At 45.5% G+C, this 19,040-nt stretch overlaps 2 protein-coding genes across 2 annotated transcripts in view; one reads left to right on the top strand and one right to left on the bottom strand.

Annotated features, from left to right (window-relative positions):
- Positions 1 to 32: 32 nt before the first annotated feature.
- Positions 33 to 19,040, bottom strand: part of ITGAE (integrin subunit alpha E) — a 43,252-nt gene continuing 24,244 nt past the window's right edge. The window contains 11 exon segments of the mRNA XM_032399066.1: positions 33 to 215; positions 1,724 to 1,834; positions 6,454 to 6,549; positions 8,096 to 8,191; positions 8,513 to 8,572; positions 11,892 to 11,999; positions 12,085 to 12,148; positions 12,631 to 12,708; positions 13,632 to 13,711; positions 14,247 to 14,345; positions 15,676 to 15,808. Of these exon segments, the coding sequence (XP_032254957.1) occupies positions 123 to 215; positions 1,724 to 1,834; positions 6,454 to 6,549; positions 8,096 to 8,191; positions 8,513 to 8,572; positions 11,892 to 11,999; positions 12,085 to 12,148; positions 12,631 to 12,708; positions 13,632 to 13,711; positions 14,247 to 14,345; positions 15,676 to 15,808 (1,018 nt within the window). The 3' untranslated portion in view covers positions 33 to 122.
- Positions 8,780 to 11,848, top strand: HASPIN (histone H3 associated protein kinase). The gene has a single exon (XM_032399078.1). It carries the CDS (start codon positions 8,780 to 8,782, stop codon positions 11,087 to 11,089), a length of 2,310 nt encoding a protein of 769 aa, XP_032254969.1. The 3' UTR covers positions 11,090 to 11,848.

Genomic DNA, 19,040 nt, shown 5'->3' with positions numbered 1-19,040 from the left:
GCTTAACGACTGAGCCACCCAGGTGCCCCTACTACTCTAGATCATCTTAAAAAAAAAAAAAAAAAAAAGGAACGACACCAAGACTGGTTGATGTTCTCTCCCAACAGAGGAGGAAGCTGGTCCTAATCTTCTGCGAGCAGATTCTCGGATTTCAGCTGGGTCTTCCTTGTGCTGTCCAAGTTCAGGTGTTGGTATTTTCTTTTAAAAAAGCCACACTAAAACAAAGGAGGGGAAGTCCCATTATAGGCCTAAGATACCCACCTGTTTTAGAAAACCATTATCTAGTTGCCAAAATAGCTCCTATACTCCTCTGCTTTTTCATGCTTCCTCTGAATCTCTCCCTGATAACCCGATCCTTCAATATCTGTCTTTTTCTTTTAATCAGGAATGATTATATTTAAAAAAATTTTTTATTTAAATTCAATTAGCCAACATATAGTACATCATTAGTTTTTGATGTAGTGTTCAACGATTCATTAGTTGCGTATAACACCCAGTGCTCATCACAACACATGCCCTCGTCAATACCCATCACCCAGTTACCCCTTTCCCCCACCCCCTCCTTTCCGTAACCCTGTTTGTCTCCCGGAGTCAAGAGTCTCTTGTGATTTATCTCCCTCTCTGATTTCTTCCCATTCAGTTTTCCTTCCCTTCCCCTATGGTCCTCTGTGCTATTCCTTATGTTCCACATATGAGTGAAAAACCATATAATTGTGTTTTTCTGCTTGATTTATTTCACTTAGCGTAACATCCTTTAGTTCCATCCATGTCGATGCAAATGTTAGGTATTCATCCTTTCTGGTGGCTGAGTAATATTCCATTGTATATATGGACCACATCTTCTTTATCCATTCATCTGTTGAAGGACATCTCCTCCTTCCACAGTTTGGCTATTGTGGGCATCGCTGCCATGAACATTGGGGTGCATGTGCCCCTTCTTTTCACTACATCTGTACAAAATCCATCTTAAATGTTGCCTTTCCACAAACCTTTTCTGGTGCTCATTCTCCAGTCAGAAGTGAAAAATCATCTTCCCCTTAAGCCCCAAAGTTCCTTAACCTTTTTAACTTAACTAATTCTGCAAAGTACTATAGTTTCAGCTGTAAAGGATCTTATTTATGTAAAAATACTCAGCCTACTGTGAATAGTATGGCCTCCTACATCAAGAAACTCACAATCTAGGAGCACCTGGCTAGCTCAGTGACTCTTGATCTCAGGGCTGTAAGTTTGAGCCCCACGCTGGGTGTAGAGATTGCTTAAAAATTTAAAAAAAAAATTTAAAAAAAGAAACTCACAATCTAGTAGAAACAAAAATAATTACCATACAGTGTGATGACTGCCACTTGGGTTTCCAGAAAGGAGCTTATTCACAGGAAAAACATATAACTCAGCCCAGAGGACTGAGGTATCTCTGGGCTGAGATTTAAGGGAATAGTGTGAACAAGGTGAAAAAGTGGGAAAAGGCATTGGTGTGGGGGGATGGCAGTACAGACAGCAAGGACAGAGACACTAAACGTACTGAGTTACACGTGTTTAGAGGAAAAAGCAAGACCTAAGGGTAGAGAGGGGTGGAGGCCACAGAGTAAGGGTCTTGAAAGCAGTAAAAAAGTTTGAACATTAAAAGAGGGGAAGGAAAGTAAAGGATTTAAAAAGGGTAATGATCATCATATCTATTTTAGGAAAATCTCTCTGTACTCTGATATTTCACACAAGTAGAACTGACCTGGAATAGGATGATTATAATCGCAGTCAAAACCAGAAGGCCACCAACACTGCTTCCAATAATAATGATGACAGACAAATAATACTCCTCTTTCAGGAAGATGACAGTGATCTGGAACGAGACAAGGAGATCATCCAATAAGTCTGCTAACGCAGATGAGAAAAAAATTCTTCATGTTATTTTAAGGAGCAAAATATGAGAACTTGGCAACATTCTGTATATTGACCAAGGCTGACAGTAAAGCAAAAAGCTAAATGTTTCTTGATGCATCATCTAAAATTATCTAACGTCGAGACTTCCAGTTTCTGGTCCCACATGTAGAGCGCATGGCAGGCACCACTCCATACTAACAAGTACAAAGCTGAACAGACTGAAAAGTCAACAATTCTTGACTTCCTAAGAGAGGGAAAGACACCTGGCAAACTGCTGCCCCCAAGACTGGCGAGAGAGAGAGAGAAATATAGGGAGTAGAGGCTTCCCAGTGCTGGGGTAAGAAAATCTGATCTGTAATTGATGAATTATGAGCAGCTCAGTATTGACAACTCTCAGAGTTAAAAACTCAAGGGAACCCAGTCATAATGGAGCCCCCACAACACTATAAGGTTTTCCTCCAGGAGCTTTACCAGGTTCCTACAGTAAATACTAGAGAAAATCCCTTTGTGCTTCTGGCAAGGGGAGAGAAAAAGGAACCATTCTGAAATAGGCCACAGTACTCTTTTTGGCCTACCCTCAGGGGAAACTAGTTAACTGGAGCCTAACCTGCTAAGGTATTACCAGAGTCCAACTGACCTGGGGTAAGGGAAATACCCAACTCAAGCCCACTCTAGGTATCCTGTCCCACATAAGGGGGTTGAAAAAAAATGAGAAACATGTGAAAACGTAAAGTTCACAGCCCCGAAGCATAGGCTCACTAAAAGACTGAACCTAGTCATAGGATGGTAGAGCACTCCGCTCCCGACACCTCACCACATTAATAAAGGCCTATTTACAGCAGTTCCTTTTACCTGGTACATCATGTCCAGCTATCAAGAAAAAATTATCAGGAAAAAAAAGAAAATAAAAAAATTATAAAACATATCAAAAGGCAAAAAACACAATTTGAAGACACAAAGCAAGCATCAGAACCAGACAGAGAAAGGATGTTTGAATTATCAGACCTGAAAATTAAAACAACTATGATTAATATGGTAAGGGCGCTAATGGATAAGGAGACAGCATGCAAGAACAAAGACAAAGAACAGATAGGTAACGTAAGCAGAGAGATGGAAACCCCAGGAAAGAACCAAAAAAATATGCTAGAGATAAAAAAAAAAACAAAAACCAGTGTAACAGAAATGAAGAATGTCTTTGATGAGCTCATTAGTAGACTGGCCACGGTTAAATAATCTCTGAGCTAGATATACCAAAGGAATCCATGAAAAGCAAAGAGAACAAAAATTGGATGGAAAAAACACACCAATAACTGCACAACAAAATTATCTAAGGAACAAAATACTTTCAGTTATTTTTCTGTCAGGAGATCTGTTAAAGATTCTTTGACACTTTAACAGAAGTCTCAGAGAATTATGGTCTCTAGGTTTTAGAGAACACTGAAAGACAGAAAATCAGTTCTACATCCAGCTATGCCACTCTGTCCTTGAGCCCCAAGCTCCTCTTCAAAATGATGATCTATTTTAAATGATCTCTAAGTCCTTTTCAACTCTGTTCTGACAGCTCTTTTTGACCTTGCACAAATCCCACACGAAATATATGACAAAGATACTTGTCTGCTCTTCACCAAACTAAAGCGTACGTTACCTCAAAGACACAATAATAAATGCAAAACGGCGTGCATGTATACTACAGTTGGTCCTTCAACCACACGGGTTTGAACTGCATAGGTCCACTTATATTCATATTTTTTTGGATAAATACAGTACTGTAAATGTATCTTTTATGATTTTCTTAACATTTTCTTTTCTCTAGCTTACTTTATTATAAGAATACAGTATTTAAGGGACGCCTGGGTGGCTTAGTCGGTTAAGGGTCTGCCTTCAGCTCAGGTCATGATCCCAGGGTCCTGGGATCGAGTCCCACGTTGGGCTCCCTGCTCAGCAGGGGGCCTGCTTCTCCCTCTGCCTGCCGCTCCCCCTGCTTGTGCTCTCTCTCTGACAAATAAAATCTTTAAAAAAAAAAAAAAAGAATACAGTATTTAATACAATAAGGCTTCTGGTCCATAGTATGCTATTTGTAAAGTTTTTGGGGAGTCCAAGGTTATACATGGGTTTTTGACTACGTAGGGAGTCATGTTGTTCAAGAGTCAGCTGTACTTAGAGAGCAGTCCTATTAGAAGCCATCCCCAGCATTGTTGTCTAAAGGCTGTCTCAATTTTAGGAGTCTAAGCCCTCTTCTCACTAACAGGACTCAGCTGGAAAGTGATGGCCCTCCCATGGCCAGAGCTTCCCAGGACTTAAGTGGGGTCAGAGGGCCACCAAAACTTCTCTGCCTGCCCAAACACTGAGTTCCTTTCATGCACATGTTTAAGCACCAAGGTCGGGGGGCTTTGGAGATAATTTCTGTATGGGTTGGCAAGCTGGACAAATTTAACTTTTAACATTTTTTTATTTCTGAGCGAGCACAAGCGTGTGCACACACGCATGCACTTGTGCAAGCAGGAGAAGGCAGAGGAAGAGGGAGAGAATCTTTAGTGGACTCTGTGCTGAGCACAGAGACTGATGCGGGGCTCCTTTCCTCAACCCTGAGATCATGACCTGAGCTGAAACCAAGAGCTGAATGCTCAACTGACTGAGCCACCCAGGCGCCCCTGAACAAATTTACCTTTAAGGCCTCTTCTAATTAAGTTATAAATGCTGGTTACTTCCTACTGTTGATCCTCCAGGCAACTATTTAATTCATATGTAGCTGAGCTTAATAGGAGTAAGTTCTGGGCCTTGAGAATAGTGAGGGAGCAAAGCAACAGAGAGGGAGGAAGAACAAGAAGAGAGCTGGTTTTTCTTCCATGGAAGAGTGAAGTGGGGGGCAGGGGGAAGGTCTTGAAAATCTGGGTTTAGGAAAGTAATGAAGTCCCAAGGTCACAGTGATGTAACAGGGCAGATTTCAGTAGAAGAAATGCTCCTCTTTCTCAAAGCCTCTTCCCTTTTTCCTCTTCTAAACCCACAGGTTCCAAATTTGACCTAAAGCTACCCTGGTAAAGGTGAAGAGAGAAGCAGGACACAGGATACTAGTGCTTGCAGTCAAACACTGATGGTGGCCTACCCAACAACCATTCTCTCCTTTTAATTTTCATTCAGAAATCATGACTGGTCTAAGCTAATCATGACCGAGCTACTCCCCTTTGCCAGTGACCAAGAGGAGATCCAGTTCTCACTGAAAAGATGTAAGGAGATAGCTGCTGGGAGTTTTTAGGAAAATTTCCCTCCCTAAAAAGGGAAGACACACTTAGAAAAACTCCTTTTGCTACTGATCTCTTGCTTCCTGTTTTGTGTCCTGCCACATGAAAACACAGCACTGGGAGAGGTGGTACCTTTGTGCTGGCCACAAGGGAAGGCATTACCAACACAGACTGTAGATCCAAAGGAGCCAGGCTGTTGACCAAACAACAGATGCCTTTATGGTACATTAGTGGGAGTTTTCCCCTACTTGCAGATGAAATGCACTTGGATACATGGCTATTTATACTCATAGGTTCATTCTACCTTAGTTGCTTATTGTCAGAAACAACTTAATACTTTGCTTAGGGTATTGAATTTAAAGAAAGGAAAATAATTATGGGGAATCTATGTACAGAAATGAAAGCATCAGTAAGAGAGGGAAATAAATTATATATATGTGCATATACGAAACTGTTAACTGTAGCACTCTTTGGGAAGAGGGAGTTGGGGACATGGGAAGAGGGGGAATGAGGAACCATTATTTTTCATTTGATATTTTTCTGTAAGGCTTGGATTTTCTTGCTCTTCTATTAAAAAAAAAAAAAAAATCTGGGCCTTGGGATAATGGAGCACTTCTCTTTCTTCCATGTAACTTTTTGTATTAGAAATACTTAAAAATAAAAGGCAATGTTATTTCTGACATGTCTGGAGAACTCTTCCTTTCTCCTCCTCCAGGAAGGAAATCACAGGACCTAATATTTAGCAATCCAGCCTCACTCTCTTAACATTCCCTCCAGTAATGATCATGCCTGACTAAAGAGCCCACAGATGGATTATCTCTCAAGCCAGCTGCTGCAGCTGACCCCTAACCATATCTAGGTTAAGTGTCAAGATCATTTAGCCCATAGACTTCAGTTTGACTTGTGGTCACACTTTTGCAAAAGGAATCCCAAGAGTCCTACTATTTAGTTTAAAATTTATAAAAGAATTACACACTCCTGAGTAACTAGTTAATACTATAAACACTGATACTACACACTAGGAAGACAGTCAATGTATACAAAAAAATAATTTCTCACTTGGCAAATTTTAAAACTACATTTTCAAATCAAAGTATACACAGCTGTTGATTTCAGCGTAGTTATTTCAGCTTAGGCCTCTTATTCAATTGCCATTTCAAAGATGGGAAAACTGAGGCAGAATCTGACTAATTCAAGGTCACAGAGGCAGCTTGTGGTAGAGTCAAGATCAGAGGTGGCAAGACTGAAAACAGGAAGCGGTGCCTGTACAGAGGCTCTACGGCTAGGCACAGTTTTCCCCAGAACACCGCTCAGAAAACCAAAAACAGCCAGGGATTACCTTAGTTCTGTGGTTCTCTGCATTCAGCCTCTCGTATAGAGATTTGTTGAAAGATATTTCACCAACGATCTGCAGTTCAGTTATACCTCTTGGTAACTGTAAGATGGAGGGTAGATTTTAGACATAGACTTATTGTTTTTGGACAGCATCTTTTCCTTTAAACGTGTTCCTTCTCCTGTATTCCTTTGTCTAGGTAGTGGTCTTGGCAACCACAAAGTTGCCAAAGCAAGAAACCTGCAATCATTCCCCAATTTCTTTTCCTTTACACTTTACCTCCTGTCACAACCCCACTCACCAGCCCCAAATCAGTTCTTGACAATTCTTTTTTTTTTTCTTTCTCACATCTGTCCCTTTTCTCCATCCCTCATTGCTACTCCTTCAGTTCAGATCTCATCATTCTCATCTGGATCACTGTGAGGAGTTAAACTTGATCCTAGTGCCCACTTTAGAATGAGTGATCAGAGAATGCCTCTCTAAGAAGGTAACATCTGAGCTAAATATAAGAAACCATGCACATGAAGATACGGGGGAAGTACAGTGTCATGCAGGGACGCCTGGAAGGCTCAATCGGTTAAGCGTCTGCCTTCCGCTAGGGTCATGATCCTAGGGTCCTGGGATCAAGCCCCACATCGGGCTCCCTGCTCAGTGGGAAGCCTGCTTCTCCCTCTCCCTCTGCCCCTCCCCCCCTGCTCATGCTCTCTCTCTCTCACTCTCTATCTCAAATAAATAATAAAATGAAATTTTTTTTTTAAAGTGTCACGCAGAAGGGACAGCAAGTGCAAAGATCCTGTGGCCAGAATAATAGTGGAGAAACCAAAAGGACAGAATAGCTGGAGTATAAGAAGTGGGAAAGAGGAGAGTACTAGGAGATAAAGTTGAAGCAGCAGAGACTAGACCATGCAGTGCCTTGCAGGCCATTGAAAAAGATGTGTTTTACTCTAGGTGTATTCAAATGTCACTTTTTTCTTTTCAGAGCCATGGCACAATGTTTACTTTATTTATTTATTTTTTTAAAGATTTTATTTATTTGACAGAGAGAGAGACAGCGAGAGAGGGAACACAAGCAGGGGGAGTGGGAGAGGGAGAAGCAGGCTTCCCACTGGGCATGGAGCCTGATGCGGGGCTCGATCCCAGGACCCCAGGATTATGACCTGAGCCGAAGGCACGCTTAACAACTGAGCCACCCAGGTGCCCCCGCACAATGTTTACTTTAAAATAGCTGTTATGTGAAGAAAGATTTGTAGAGGGCATGGCAAGAGTAGAGACAGGAGGAAAAGACAGTTTTTACTGCAACAGCCTGGGCAAAAGATGGTAGCCTGAACTACAACAGTAGCAGTGGAGATGGAGAGAAGTGAATGGATTCAGAACTTATTTTGGAGGTGGAAGGACAGAGCTTGGCGCTGGAACAGGTATGGGGATGTAGGGAAGGAAGGAGTCACAAGCATTTCCTAAGGTAAGTAACTACAGTAAGTTACCCTAGTCAATTACCCCAAGTAATTGTGTAAAGAACAGACTAGGGCAAAAGGCGAATCAGGACACCTGTTTTGGACATGTTACATTTGAGATACTGTTAACTTTTCTGAGAGAGAGAGCAGAGGCACGTGAGCACAATCAAACGTGGAGCATTCACCATCTCAAGTACCTGCTGAGATTGATTCAAGGACAGCTCCGCGGCCACCGTTACGTTTTCTGTATTCGAAGTGATGGTACAGTTCACTGAATACCATTCTTCCACATACTGAAAAGGAAACTCTGGTTATAGTTAGCGCAGTCCCTTTTTGAGTGAAAAAGCAGAAAACGTTAACACTGGGCACGCAGAGCATGTTCAGGTCCCAGCAGAGAGGGTGTGAACAGTTTCGGCGCTCCGCTTGGCTCAAGCAAAGCCGCCACCGTGGCTAACCGTGGCTAACGGGGCCCAGTGAGGACACCGAGGACAGCCTCGAGGCCACCCCGCAGAAGCTTTCGGCAGGAAGCGTCCGCAAAAGTAGCCCCGGGCCGCTCCCGCCGCCCGCTTCGGGGCCTCCTCCCTCCCTCCACCTCTCGCGACGGCCGCGCTCACCCGAGCAGGATCGCTCCCACAGCGGTCTGACTTCTGACTAGACTTGCACTCGGTGTGGGCCTGAAACGAGACCCATGACAGTGCGAAGAGGAAGACGCCAAACTGCCCGTCCCCCGCCCGCCGCCGCCGCCGCCGCCTCGCGCGGGGTCCATTGTGATGCGCATGCTCACGGCCGGACGCTAGGACCCAGCAGCCCGGCCGGCCCGCGCGTCTGTCTTAAGGAAGTCTCGCGGGGTTTGCATTTGAATCTCCGGGCGGGTGCCGACCATGGCGGCGTCACTCCAGCGACCCGGGAGTCGGCTCTTCCGAACGTACGGGGCTGTGGGCGGCGGGAGGCCGCGGCGGCGGCCAGACCGGGCAGCCGCGCAGTGGTTCCCGCCGCAAGGCCAGAAGCGTTTTTTCAGCAGCAGCAGTAGCAGCGACGCCAGCAGCGGCGGCCCCTCGCGGTCTAGCGCTTCCGACGACCCCGACGACCCCGACTTCCTCGGCACTCCGGTAGGTCAGCGGCGGAGGCGCCCTGGCGGTCGAGCCTCCAAGGACCGGCCGAGTCTGGTCGCGACGCCACGACGCCCCAGGCTGCGAGCTCGGCCTCCGCAGAAGTGCAGCACCCCCTGCGGCCCGCTCGGACCGCCGCCCTTCCCTAACGGCAACCCAGGCCGCCTCAGCCCGGACCTCAGCGCGTGCAGCCAGCCCGGGGACGGCGGCGAGCTGGGCACCAGCGCCTCCCTGTTCAGCAGTTTGGCCTCTCCCGGCCCCGGCCCCTCCGCCTCTCCCGATGCGGCCTCCGAAGTTCCGAGCGGCTTCCGCCTCCCAGCGGCCTCCCCGGGCCCAGCATCCCTGCACGGCTTCCCGGAGGCAGCAACAGGAGGAGGCAGGTTCACCAGGTTGGCCCATCGAGCCCATGCCAGTCTCAGGTCCGCTCTCTTTAGTCTTATGGACTCTGGAAACCCTGAAGATTCTGAGTTTGGGGCCGATGGGAGGAATATGAGGGAGTCTTGCTGTGAAAGGAAGCGGGCTGGGAAGAGGCTGGAGAGGCCAGGTTTATCAAGCATGGGTAAGAGGGCCACAGACCAGGACTTCTGTCAAGAGATCGGGTCTCCAGGGGCTGCCCAGATGGACTACGAGGTAGATGGCTGCAAGGGCTGTATTGTACCTGGGGAAATCAACAGGCTGGAGAGAACTGGGCCTAGGCGAAAAAGGAAACTTCAGGAAACAGTAGAAACCTCCCTTCTCCATTACCACCAGTTTAAGAAGAGCCAAAAGATGGAAAAAGACTCATTCCTCGCCCAGGACCTGGCTCATTTACAGAATGCCTGCTCTTGGACCAAAGCCAGGGCTGCCTTCAGTTTCCACAAGAAGAAGATGGTGACTGCTGTGTCAGAAGTATGTAGCAGCCACACCATTGCCAGTTCTCTCTCTGAGTCCCTCATATCCGAATATTCAAACCCTCCCGTTATGAACAGAACAAACAGTGCTCTATCTCCTTGGCACTGCTCTTCCATGTATTTGCTAACCCCCTTAAAGACACTACATGTCACAGACAAAAAGGCATCTGACGCTGAAAAGGTTTATGGGGAATGCAATCAGGAAGGTCCTGTCCCCTTTAGCTATTGCCTTTCCACAGAAAAACTGGAGTGCTGTCAGAAGATTGGGGAAGGGGTGTTTGGAGAAGTGTTTCAAACAGTTACCAATCACACACCCGTTGCCCTAAAAATCATTGCTATTGAAGGACCAGATTTAGTCAATGGAGCCCATCAGAAGACTTTTGAGGAAATTCTGCCAGAGATCATCATCTCCAAAGAGTTGAGCCTCTTGTCTGATGAGGTATGCAACCGTACAGAAGGCTTTATTGGTTTGAACTCTGTGCACTGTGTTCAAGGATCTTACCCTCCCTTGCTCCTCAGAGCCTGGGACCATTATAACTCAACTAAGGGGTCTGCAAATGACCGGCCTGACTTTTTTGAGGAAGACCAGCTCTTCATTGTACTGGAATTTGAGTTTGGAGGGATTGACTTAGAGCAAATGAGAACAAAGTTGTCCTCCATGGCTACTGCAAAGAGCATCCTGCACCAGATCACAGCATCCCTCGCAGTGGCAGAGGCATCACTGCACTTTGAGCACCGAGACTTACATTGGGGGAACGTGCTCTTAAAGAAAACCAGCCTCAAAGAGCTCCACTACACCCTCAATGGGAAGACAAGCACTATTCCCACCCGGGGAGTGCAAGTCAATATCATTGACTACACACTGTCGCGGTTGGAGCGGGATGGGATTGTGGTGTTCTGTGACATTTCCATGGATGAGGACCTATTTACAGGTGAAGGTGACTACCAGTTTGAGATCTACAGGCTAATGAGGAAGGAGAACAACAACTGCTGGGGTGAATATCACCCTTATAATAATGTGCTCTGGCTCCATTATCTCACAGATAAGATTCTGAAACAGATGACCTTCAAGATTAAATGTAACACCTCCACCATGAAACAAATGAAGAGAAAGATCCAGCATTTCTATAGGACAATGCTGAACTTCAGCTCTGCCACTGACTTGCTTTGCCAACACAGTCTATTTAAGTAAGCCAGAGGTGCCTTATTGGCCCAAACTGAGAGGACACTGGTCTTACACCCCCGATGCTATTTTCAATCTCCATCCCCAGAGCAGGGTGGAATTACCATTCTGTATGTTTCTAGAAATTAACAAATGTTCTTTAAAAATAAACTATACATGGGAACAAATGATTACAATTTATAAGCCCTCTTTCTCTCAGCAGAGCCCATTCTGTAAATGCCTTTCCGTATATTCATTTTTGAACCTTGACATTTCATGAACCCTGAGCCAAAAAAAAAAAAATTGCAGGAAAGCCAAAGGCCTCAACTTTCATACTGATCAGAGCCTGTGGCTGTAGGTATAAGGGAACCATACTACAGATAAAGAGTCAACTGAGAGCAAAGGTGCTGTAGCAAAGCAGAGACAGAGACAGACTGGAGGGAGGAAAGCAAGATGGTTAAATGTATAGGGAGAAGTGCAAGAAATAGCTCATGTTTATCAAGCTTATTTGCCAGTCACAAAGAGAAGCAGAATTTATCAGTTTTTCAAAGGGAAAATAAATGTCTCCATGGGTATTAAAAAGGTTTGATTTTTTTGCTTATTTTTCATCAAGGGAAGGAAAACTGGAATGTTGCTTTAAGAGCTGAATGGTTGATATTTCTTGTGAACATGACTGGCAATTTACTCCTGATGTGTTCCCAAGTTAACTAAACTTGTTTTTACTCCTTTCCTAGAATTCTGGTTTTATACCTTTGAGAATCCACAGTCATTCTGGAAAGAGATGTGATCGTGATTAAAAAACAAACAAAAAAAACAAAACACTTCTAAGTACCTGAATCTTTGTCACGTTTTTCACTCTTATAAATTGGAGAGCTTGTAATTTGATTGGAACACAAATTTGCAGCTGGAATACAGCTCCAAACAGATTTTCCCCATGTATCTACAAAATAAAATCAGAGAGTAGGAAATCAAAACTGGTGTTGTTTTGCCACCTGTAACTGCAATAGTAAGCATTAAGCACTTACATTGAAGAGGAATTCTTTGTAGACAGAAAGCCCCTGGCTTGTGTTCATGTACATCACTGAAGGTCTGCAAATGAGAGGATATTTGCTAGGCCTCCAGGCCCCCTTCTTTCAAATGAGCCTGAATGCTACCACTTGGATACACTAGGACAGAGGGCACCATATCCTTAAGAAGAATCAAAGCGGAATATCAAAATGTAAAGTGGTAGGGCAGTTCAGATCAGGTAGAATATTTGAATTCTGTGTATTTGGGCTGGTTCTGTGTCTAATTGTTATTCCTCGGTGGCCTTACTTTTCTCCTTCCTTACTTCCCAATCCCGCAGCTCCTCTCTTCCCTCCTTAGCATTATGTCAGTAACCTTTAGTATTAAGACCAGTTGGCACTGCGCCTCCTTTGATTACTACCATGGGGTTTCTAGGACCCAACTGTTCTTGCCTTAGGGATCAGTGGGAGCCTGGGTTTTAAGCAGCCTCCTGTCAGAGATGAGGAATGCCCACATCCACCCTGACCACCTGAAGCTGCAGGTGTTGGCCCCTTGGAAGTACTTACTTAGGGAGAACTGCAATGAAGGCATGCTTGAATTGAAGGCTGTGGCTCTGTGTGACCGAAGACTTTTTGTCATTGAAACTAGGAAATAAGAGTGTCAGTTCACAGCACACCCACTGTGTATACCGCTGCTTATATACCTTGGCTTCTCAGGGTCAGGGAGGGTCAGATAAGAAAAAACACTTGAAGATAAGTAATTAGAGTGCAGAGGACTTGCTAGAAGACCATACTTGGAGAAACACTGATTTAAAAAGGGTTTCTCAACCTTGACAATAATATTTTTTGTGAGAGGCCATCTTATATATGCTATGGTGTTTAGCAGCATCCCTGGCCTCTACCCACTAGATACCAGAAGCATTCCCTCACCCCACAAGTTGTGGCAACCAAAAATGTTTTTAGGCATTGCCCCCGAAGGGCAGAATCATCCCCGTTTGAGAACCTTTCCCCAAAACTATACCCATACCCTACCCCTGAAACAGAAGCTTCACAGGTGACCGAGCTTGTCCAAGTTAAATGAACCAGGAATAGAACTTATGTCCAAGGCTCATTTACCAGACTATAGCATAGTTTTGCTTTGTGTGTCAATAAAAGGACATTTTGGGGGCGCCTGGGTGGCTCAGTCGTTAAGCGTCTGCCTTCGGCTCAGGTCATGATCCCAGGGTCCTGGGATCGAGCCCCGCATCGGGCTCCCTGCTCAGCGGGAAGCCTGCTTCTCCCTCTCCCACTCCCTCTGCTTGTGTTCCCTCTCTCACTGTGTCTCTCTGTCAAATAAATAAAAAATCTTTAAAAATAAATAAATAAATAAATAAATAAAAATAAAAGGACATTTTGAGTAACTCATAACAAGTAGGGAAGCCAAGTCACCGCAGCCGCATAGATTCCTTCTGTGGTTTCACTGAGGCTCTCCCCGGGCAGTGACCGAGACGAAGCTCACACACGCACATGGGAGGGAGGCTTCTTCCGGGGCCACAGCCTGGGCCTGCGGGGCCACAGGCACTACTTACTTGGTGACTGTCACAGTGATGTTGGCTGTCCTGTTTGGAAAGGCATTCTCCTCTAGCTGCCAAACTACCGAAAAGTTTGCCTATTAAAAAAAAAAAGAAAAAAGGTCGCTTGATTCTTCTCTAGCACTCACACTTCAAACTGCTTCTTACTAACTAAACAGACTGGGAAACCACTCTTATGCCTCACATTTTAGCCCAGCGTGCTTGCACATCCATTAGTCCACATACGCCTTGCAATGCCCATAAGGAGTAAGCAGGGTGCACAGCATTATTCCCCTTTTACAGTTGAGGGAACCACTTCAGAGCCCCCCACAGCACAAAGACCATCAGTGGCAGATGAGGGACTCACTCACAACTAATAACTTTGGGCCTGCTGCTCTTCCCATACTACTCCCAGCTTCACTCTGCTGTATGGGCTGAGGCAACAGTCTGTGGCTACAACCCCCACCCCACCACTCCCCACTTTGAGAGCAAACTCGGCAGCTCTAAGCTCTGCTGTGGATTGACTGCAGTAAAGGGAAATGTGGCGACCACAGCTAAGATTCAAATGAGACTGGGATGTAGGAGACACCACCTCCACGTAAGTGAGAAGAGTCCGCCAACCCAAACACTCACAGACAACCTCTTGAGTACAGGGTGACCAATCTTGCAGTTCATGACCAGCGCAGAAGCATTTGGCTTAGGGTCATCACACTGCATGTCTGGAGAAGGAGGCTGTTAACACAGAGAAGACACTGTTCTTAAAGAGCAAGAAAGGAAGCAGTTTCCTGATACCAATTCGACAAACATTCACTGATTTTCTACATGCCAGACATCTGCCAGGAGCCTTGGGACACAAATCAGACTTGGTTTCTGTCTTCCTCCCAAGCTGGGCAGAAGGCATCAATGGTAGGTAGTTGCGGAATTTAAATACAAGCCCTAAGGAGTGGTTCTGTAAAAGGTACAAGGAAAAACAGTATCGAAAGAAGTGAAATCCAACTAGGAGGAATCTGTGAAGTCTTCAGGGGAAGGAGACATTTGAACTGGGCAAACTTGTCATACTGACTCCTTACAGTGAGGAAGACTGCACTGTGGTGTCTCACCAAACAAAAGCCAGGACAGTTATTAAAGGATGCCGGGGAAGGGTGGAGTTCAGCTGATACAGAAAGAAAGCAGAGTTCTTTTTTTTTTTTTAAGATTTTATGTATATTTGACAGAGAGAGACACAGCGAGAGAGGGAACACAAGCAGGGGGAGTGGAAGAGGGAGAAGCAGGCTTCCCGCGGAGCAGGGAGCCCGATGCAGGGCTCGATCCCAGGACCCTGGGATCATGACCTGAGCCGAGGGCAGACGCCCAACGACTGAGCCACCCAGGCGCCCCTAGGAAAGCAGAGTTCTGATGCGCTCTATGTAAAGCAGGGTTGTGTGTAAAAGGGTCCATCAACATCAGGTCTGGACCCAGGGACCCATTCCCTCGGAAACTCTTAGGGAGTTGTAAAGTTGTGTCCAGAAATGCTTTATCTGAAGCTCTGCCGCCCCCAGATGGAAATGAGACTGCTTCTCTTCAAAGGGACTTATATTCTCTAGTCCAGTGAAATGGTTTCATAATTACAGATAGAACTTCAAGCAGCCAAGTTTTCTGATTGCCTACGATTTTAGAGAACATTTCTCAGGGTTACAATACTTCACAGCCACAGGATATCCTTGGGAGAAACAGTTTCCTGTTCTCTTGCGGCTAGCTTCCAGTCTGTGACCCCAGGCTCACGAGGGGCAGGGCCGACTCTTACTTTCCCAGTGCAGGCTCATGTGTGAGTCTTTCCCTCCCAGAACCCTGGTCAAGAAAGGGTGACTGCCGAACAGCCACACTGCAGGGGCTGTAGGCAGGGAACAGCGCGCCTGGACTCACAGCACAGCGTGTGGTTGGACTGGAGGGGATTCATCTCATTAACAATCATTTATTGGATGGACCAGGATGAGCCTGGAGGCAGGGAGACCAGTTAGGAGGTTGCCATAAAAAAGCAGGTGTGCAGGGAGGGAAGGCCTTGAGTGGCATGTTTCATCGTTACCTTTTGTATCCTCTTAAACTGGAGGTTTCTGGGGTAATTCAAACTCATGGTCGTCATGTAGGAATCTTCCCCAGAGTTAGTTAGGTTAATGTTCATAGTCAGCTCCTTTGTGAGACCCACCACCAATTCCTGCCTGCACAGTGTAGGCAAATAGGTACATGTTACCAGTTTATTTAATCTGTAAAAACCTCAATGCAGTACAATAGAACATCCTTAACTAGCTCCTTAAATTGCCTGACGGATACATTTAGCCTAGATTTTCTTCCCCTCGACATAAGCAATTGCCTGGACCAGCACACCCACCTAGGTTGCTGTGTGAGAGGGTGTTAATGGCTACCATGGTGCTCACTATGTGGCAGGGACTGTGCTAAATGCTTCACATCCTGAAGTAATCCTCGTAATGCCCCTATAAAATAGTATGCTTACTCTCCATTGCACAGAAAAGGAAACAGAAGCCAAGAGAGTCTAACTAATTTGCCTCAGGTCTAGCATTCTCAAAAGAGGGTTGGGAAAATCATATTTAAATCCTCTTTCTGGGACGCCTGGGTGGCTCAGTTGTTAGGCGTCTGCCTTCGCTTCAGGTCATGATCCCAGGGTCCTGGGATTGAGCCCTGCATCGGGCTCCTTGCTCAGCGGGAAGCCTGCTTCTCCCTCTGCCTCTGACCCTTCCCCGCTTGTGCTCTCTCTCACTCTCTCTCTTTCAAATAAAATAAAATCTTAAAAACAATTAATAAATCCTCTTTCTACTACCAATTCACTGCAACCCTAGGCAAGATACTTCATTCTCCCAAGTTCATACATTTCACATATACTTATGGAGTACTTTCTCTGTGCCAGATACTCTGCTCAGTACTGGAGATTAGCGGTGTATGAGACAGATACTGTCCCTGCCTCTTTCTTGGCCTCAGCTTTCCCATCCACAAAATCATTCAGGCCCTTCCAATTTAAAGACTGGTTTAAAACAGTCTGTTCAGACAGGAGGAGAGAAGACTTGGGGATTTTTGAGAGCTTCCTTCAGTCCCCTGAGGGCTGCGGGCCCCAGAGTATAAAACCACTATCCACCACTGAGATCTACAGAAAAACATATTAGCAATGCAAAGAAAATCTCCTAACCATCTGAAATGTTCAAAAACAGGATATGAAGCTTCGGGAAGCAATATGACATGTGTTTTCCTGTTATATTATTTTTGTTTTATCACAGCTGAGAAGAGGATAGATTGACTGGTGGGAGAGAGGGGGCAGAGATTGCTAGAGCCTGCTGTGTATGGAAATCCGTTCAAGAGATGGCAAATGCCTGTGTAAGATAGTAGTAGTGGGGACAGAGGCAAGGGATTGAAGCCAGATACGGTAAGGCCACACTTGCAACCAGAGCAACAGAAAGAGGGATCAAGGATGAGTCCTGAATTTTCACCTTGGATAACCAAGTGGTGCTATTCATGAGGGAGAGAACATGGAGGAAGACCAGAGGGTGGCAGCTGACCAGAGGAGTTCAGTCAGGGCATATAATGAGAGGTGCCTATGGCATAACAAGGTAGAGATGTTGAAACAGCAGTTGGATATACTGTTCTAGAGCCCAGGAGAGAGATCTGGGAGCCACTGGAATATTTCACAGGGGTTCTTAACCTGAGGGCCAGGAACAGTTTCAGAGGGCTCCAAGTGCAAACACTTATGTATGCACATGTGATCTTCTAGGGAGGAGGGCCTGTAGTTTTCCTTAGGCTCTTTAGGAGATCTGTATCCACAAAAACGTGGAAAACACTGAAATATTTGAATGCTAAGGATTAGACTCAATCATGCTTTTGAAAAAAAAGAAGAGACTGATTACTATTTACACTAGGGGGCGACGTAGGGCCAGTTGTGTGTGTATATATCGCAAGGAGTTGGCTGCGAGGGAAGTTCTGGGCTGTAATCAATTCCCATTGGAAACAGCGGCATCTGTTTATCAGGCTGGATTCCAAAGCACTCAAAAGCCTTCAATTGGATCCTCAGTAATCGAGATGGGCTAAGCCACCCACAAGTCCTACAGATGTCTATGAAAAGGCTGACCAGGACTCAGGCAACAGCGTTCTTCCCCACAGATGCCTACTCCGGCCAACAGGCCATCAGTACCATGCTCCGTATACAGCACTAGTAGCCAGGGAGGGTATTTTAAAACCATCACATGTCCAAAGCCAAACTCCCTATCTCTTCCTCCCCACACTGCCCTCCAAAATCATTCTTCTAAAGGCTTCTTTCCCCAATTCAGTTCTTGGCATTGCCTTTATTCCGGAGTTCAGTGTGATCCAACAGAACTTTTGCAGTAATGGAAATAGTCTATATCTGTGCTGTTCAAGATCACCAGCCATATGTGGGTGTTGAGCACTTGAAATGTGCCTAGTTCACCTGAGGAACTAAAATTTAATTATACTTAATTTTAATTAAATAGCCAAATGTGACTAGTAGCTACTGTACCAGACAGCAAAGTTCTAGATGCACAGGACGAAATGATAGAGGCTGCCTTAGACCCTTCTCTTTCTCTCACTCCCCGCATCTAATCTGTCATCAAATCTTGTGGGCTTTAACTTCAAAATATAACCATCTTCAACTGCTACCACTGTGGCCCGAGTCACCATCGCTTCCACCTGAATTATAATAGATCCTTACCATCTCCCTGCTTACATCTTTGCTCCTGCAGTTTACATACAACACAGCAGTAAGAATGAGCCTGTTAAAATGCAAGATCCTGTCATTCCTGTGGCTTCCTAGTTCACAGTAAAAGCCCTTATGCAGGGCCTCAGAAGCCCTGAATAACCATGCTCCCTGCCCTGACATTACCTCTCCCTTCCTCATTCTACTGCAACCACGCTGGTGTCCTGGCCGTTCCTCCCACCTCCAGCCATGCTTCTATCTCAGGGCATTTGCAGTTGCTCTTCCTGCAGACACCCACAGAGTTCATTCCTCAACCTCCTCCTGTGTGTACCAAATCATCACCTCAGTGAGCCCTTTCCCGACCATTCTAAAACTGCAACCCACCCCTACCCAGAACTTTTTCCCACCTTCCCTGCCTTTTATTCATAGCACATCTCATCAATATAAAATTCACCTATTATCTTCTCCACCTAAAACACCAGGAGGGCAAGAATTTTTGTCTATGTTGGGGTGCCTGGGTAGCTCAGTCGGTTAAGCGACTGCCTTCGGCTCAGGTCATGATCCTGGAGTCCCGGGATCGAGTCCCGCATCGGGCTCCCTGCTCAGCGGGGAGTCTGCTTCTCCCTCTGACCCTCCTCCCTCTCATGCTCTCTGTCTCTCATTCTCTCTCTCACAAATAAATAAATAAAATCTTTAAAAAAAAAAAAAAAAAAAAGAATTTTTGTCTATGTTGTTTG

This window comes from Phoca vitulina, unplaced genomic scaffold (assembly GCF_004348235.1).
Source record: "Phoca vitulina isolate PV1807 unplaced genomic scaffold, GSC_HSeal_1.0 scaffold128, whole genome shotgun sequence".
In the NCBI taxonomy this organism is placed as follows: Eukaryota; Metazoa; Chordata; class Mammalia; order Carnivora; family Phocidae; genus Phoca; species Phoca vitulina.
This window is presented reverse-complemented; position numbering and strand designations above follow the sequence as displayed.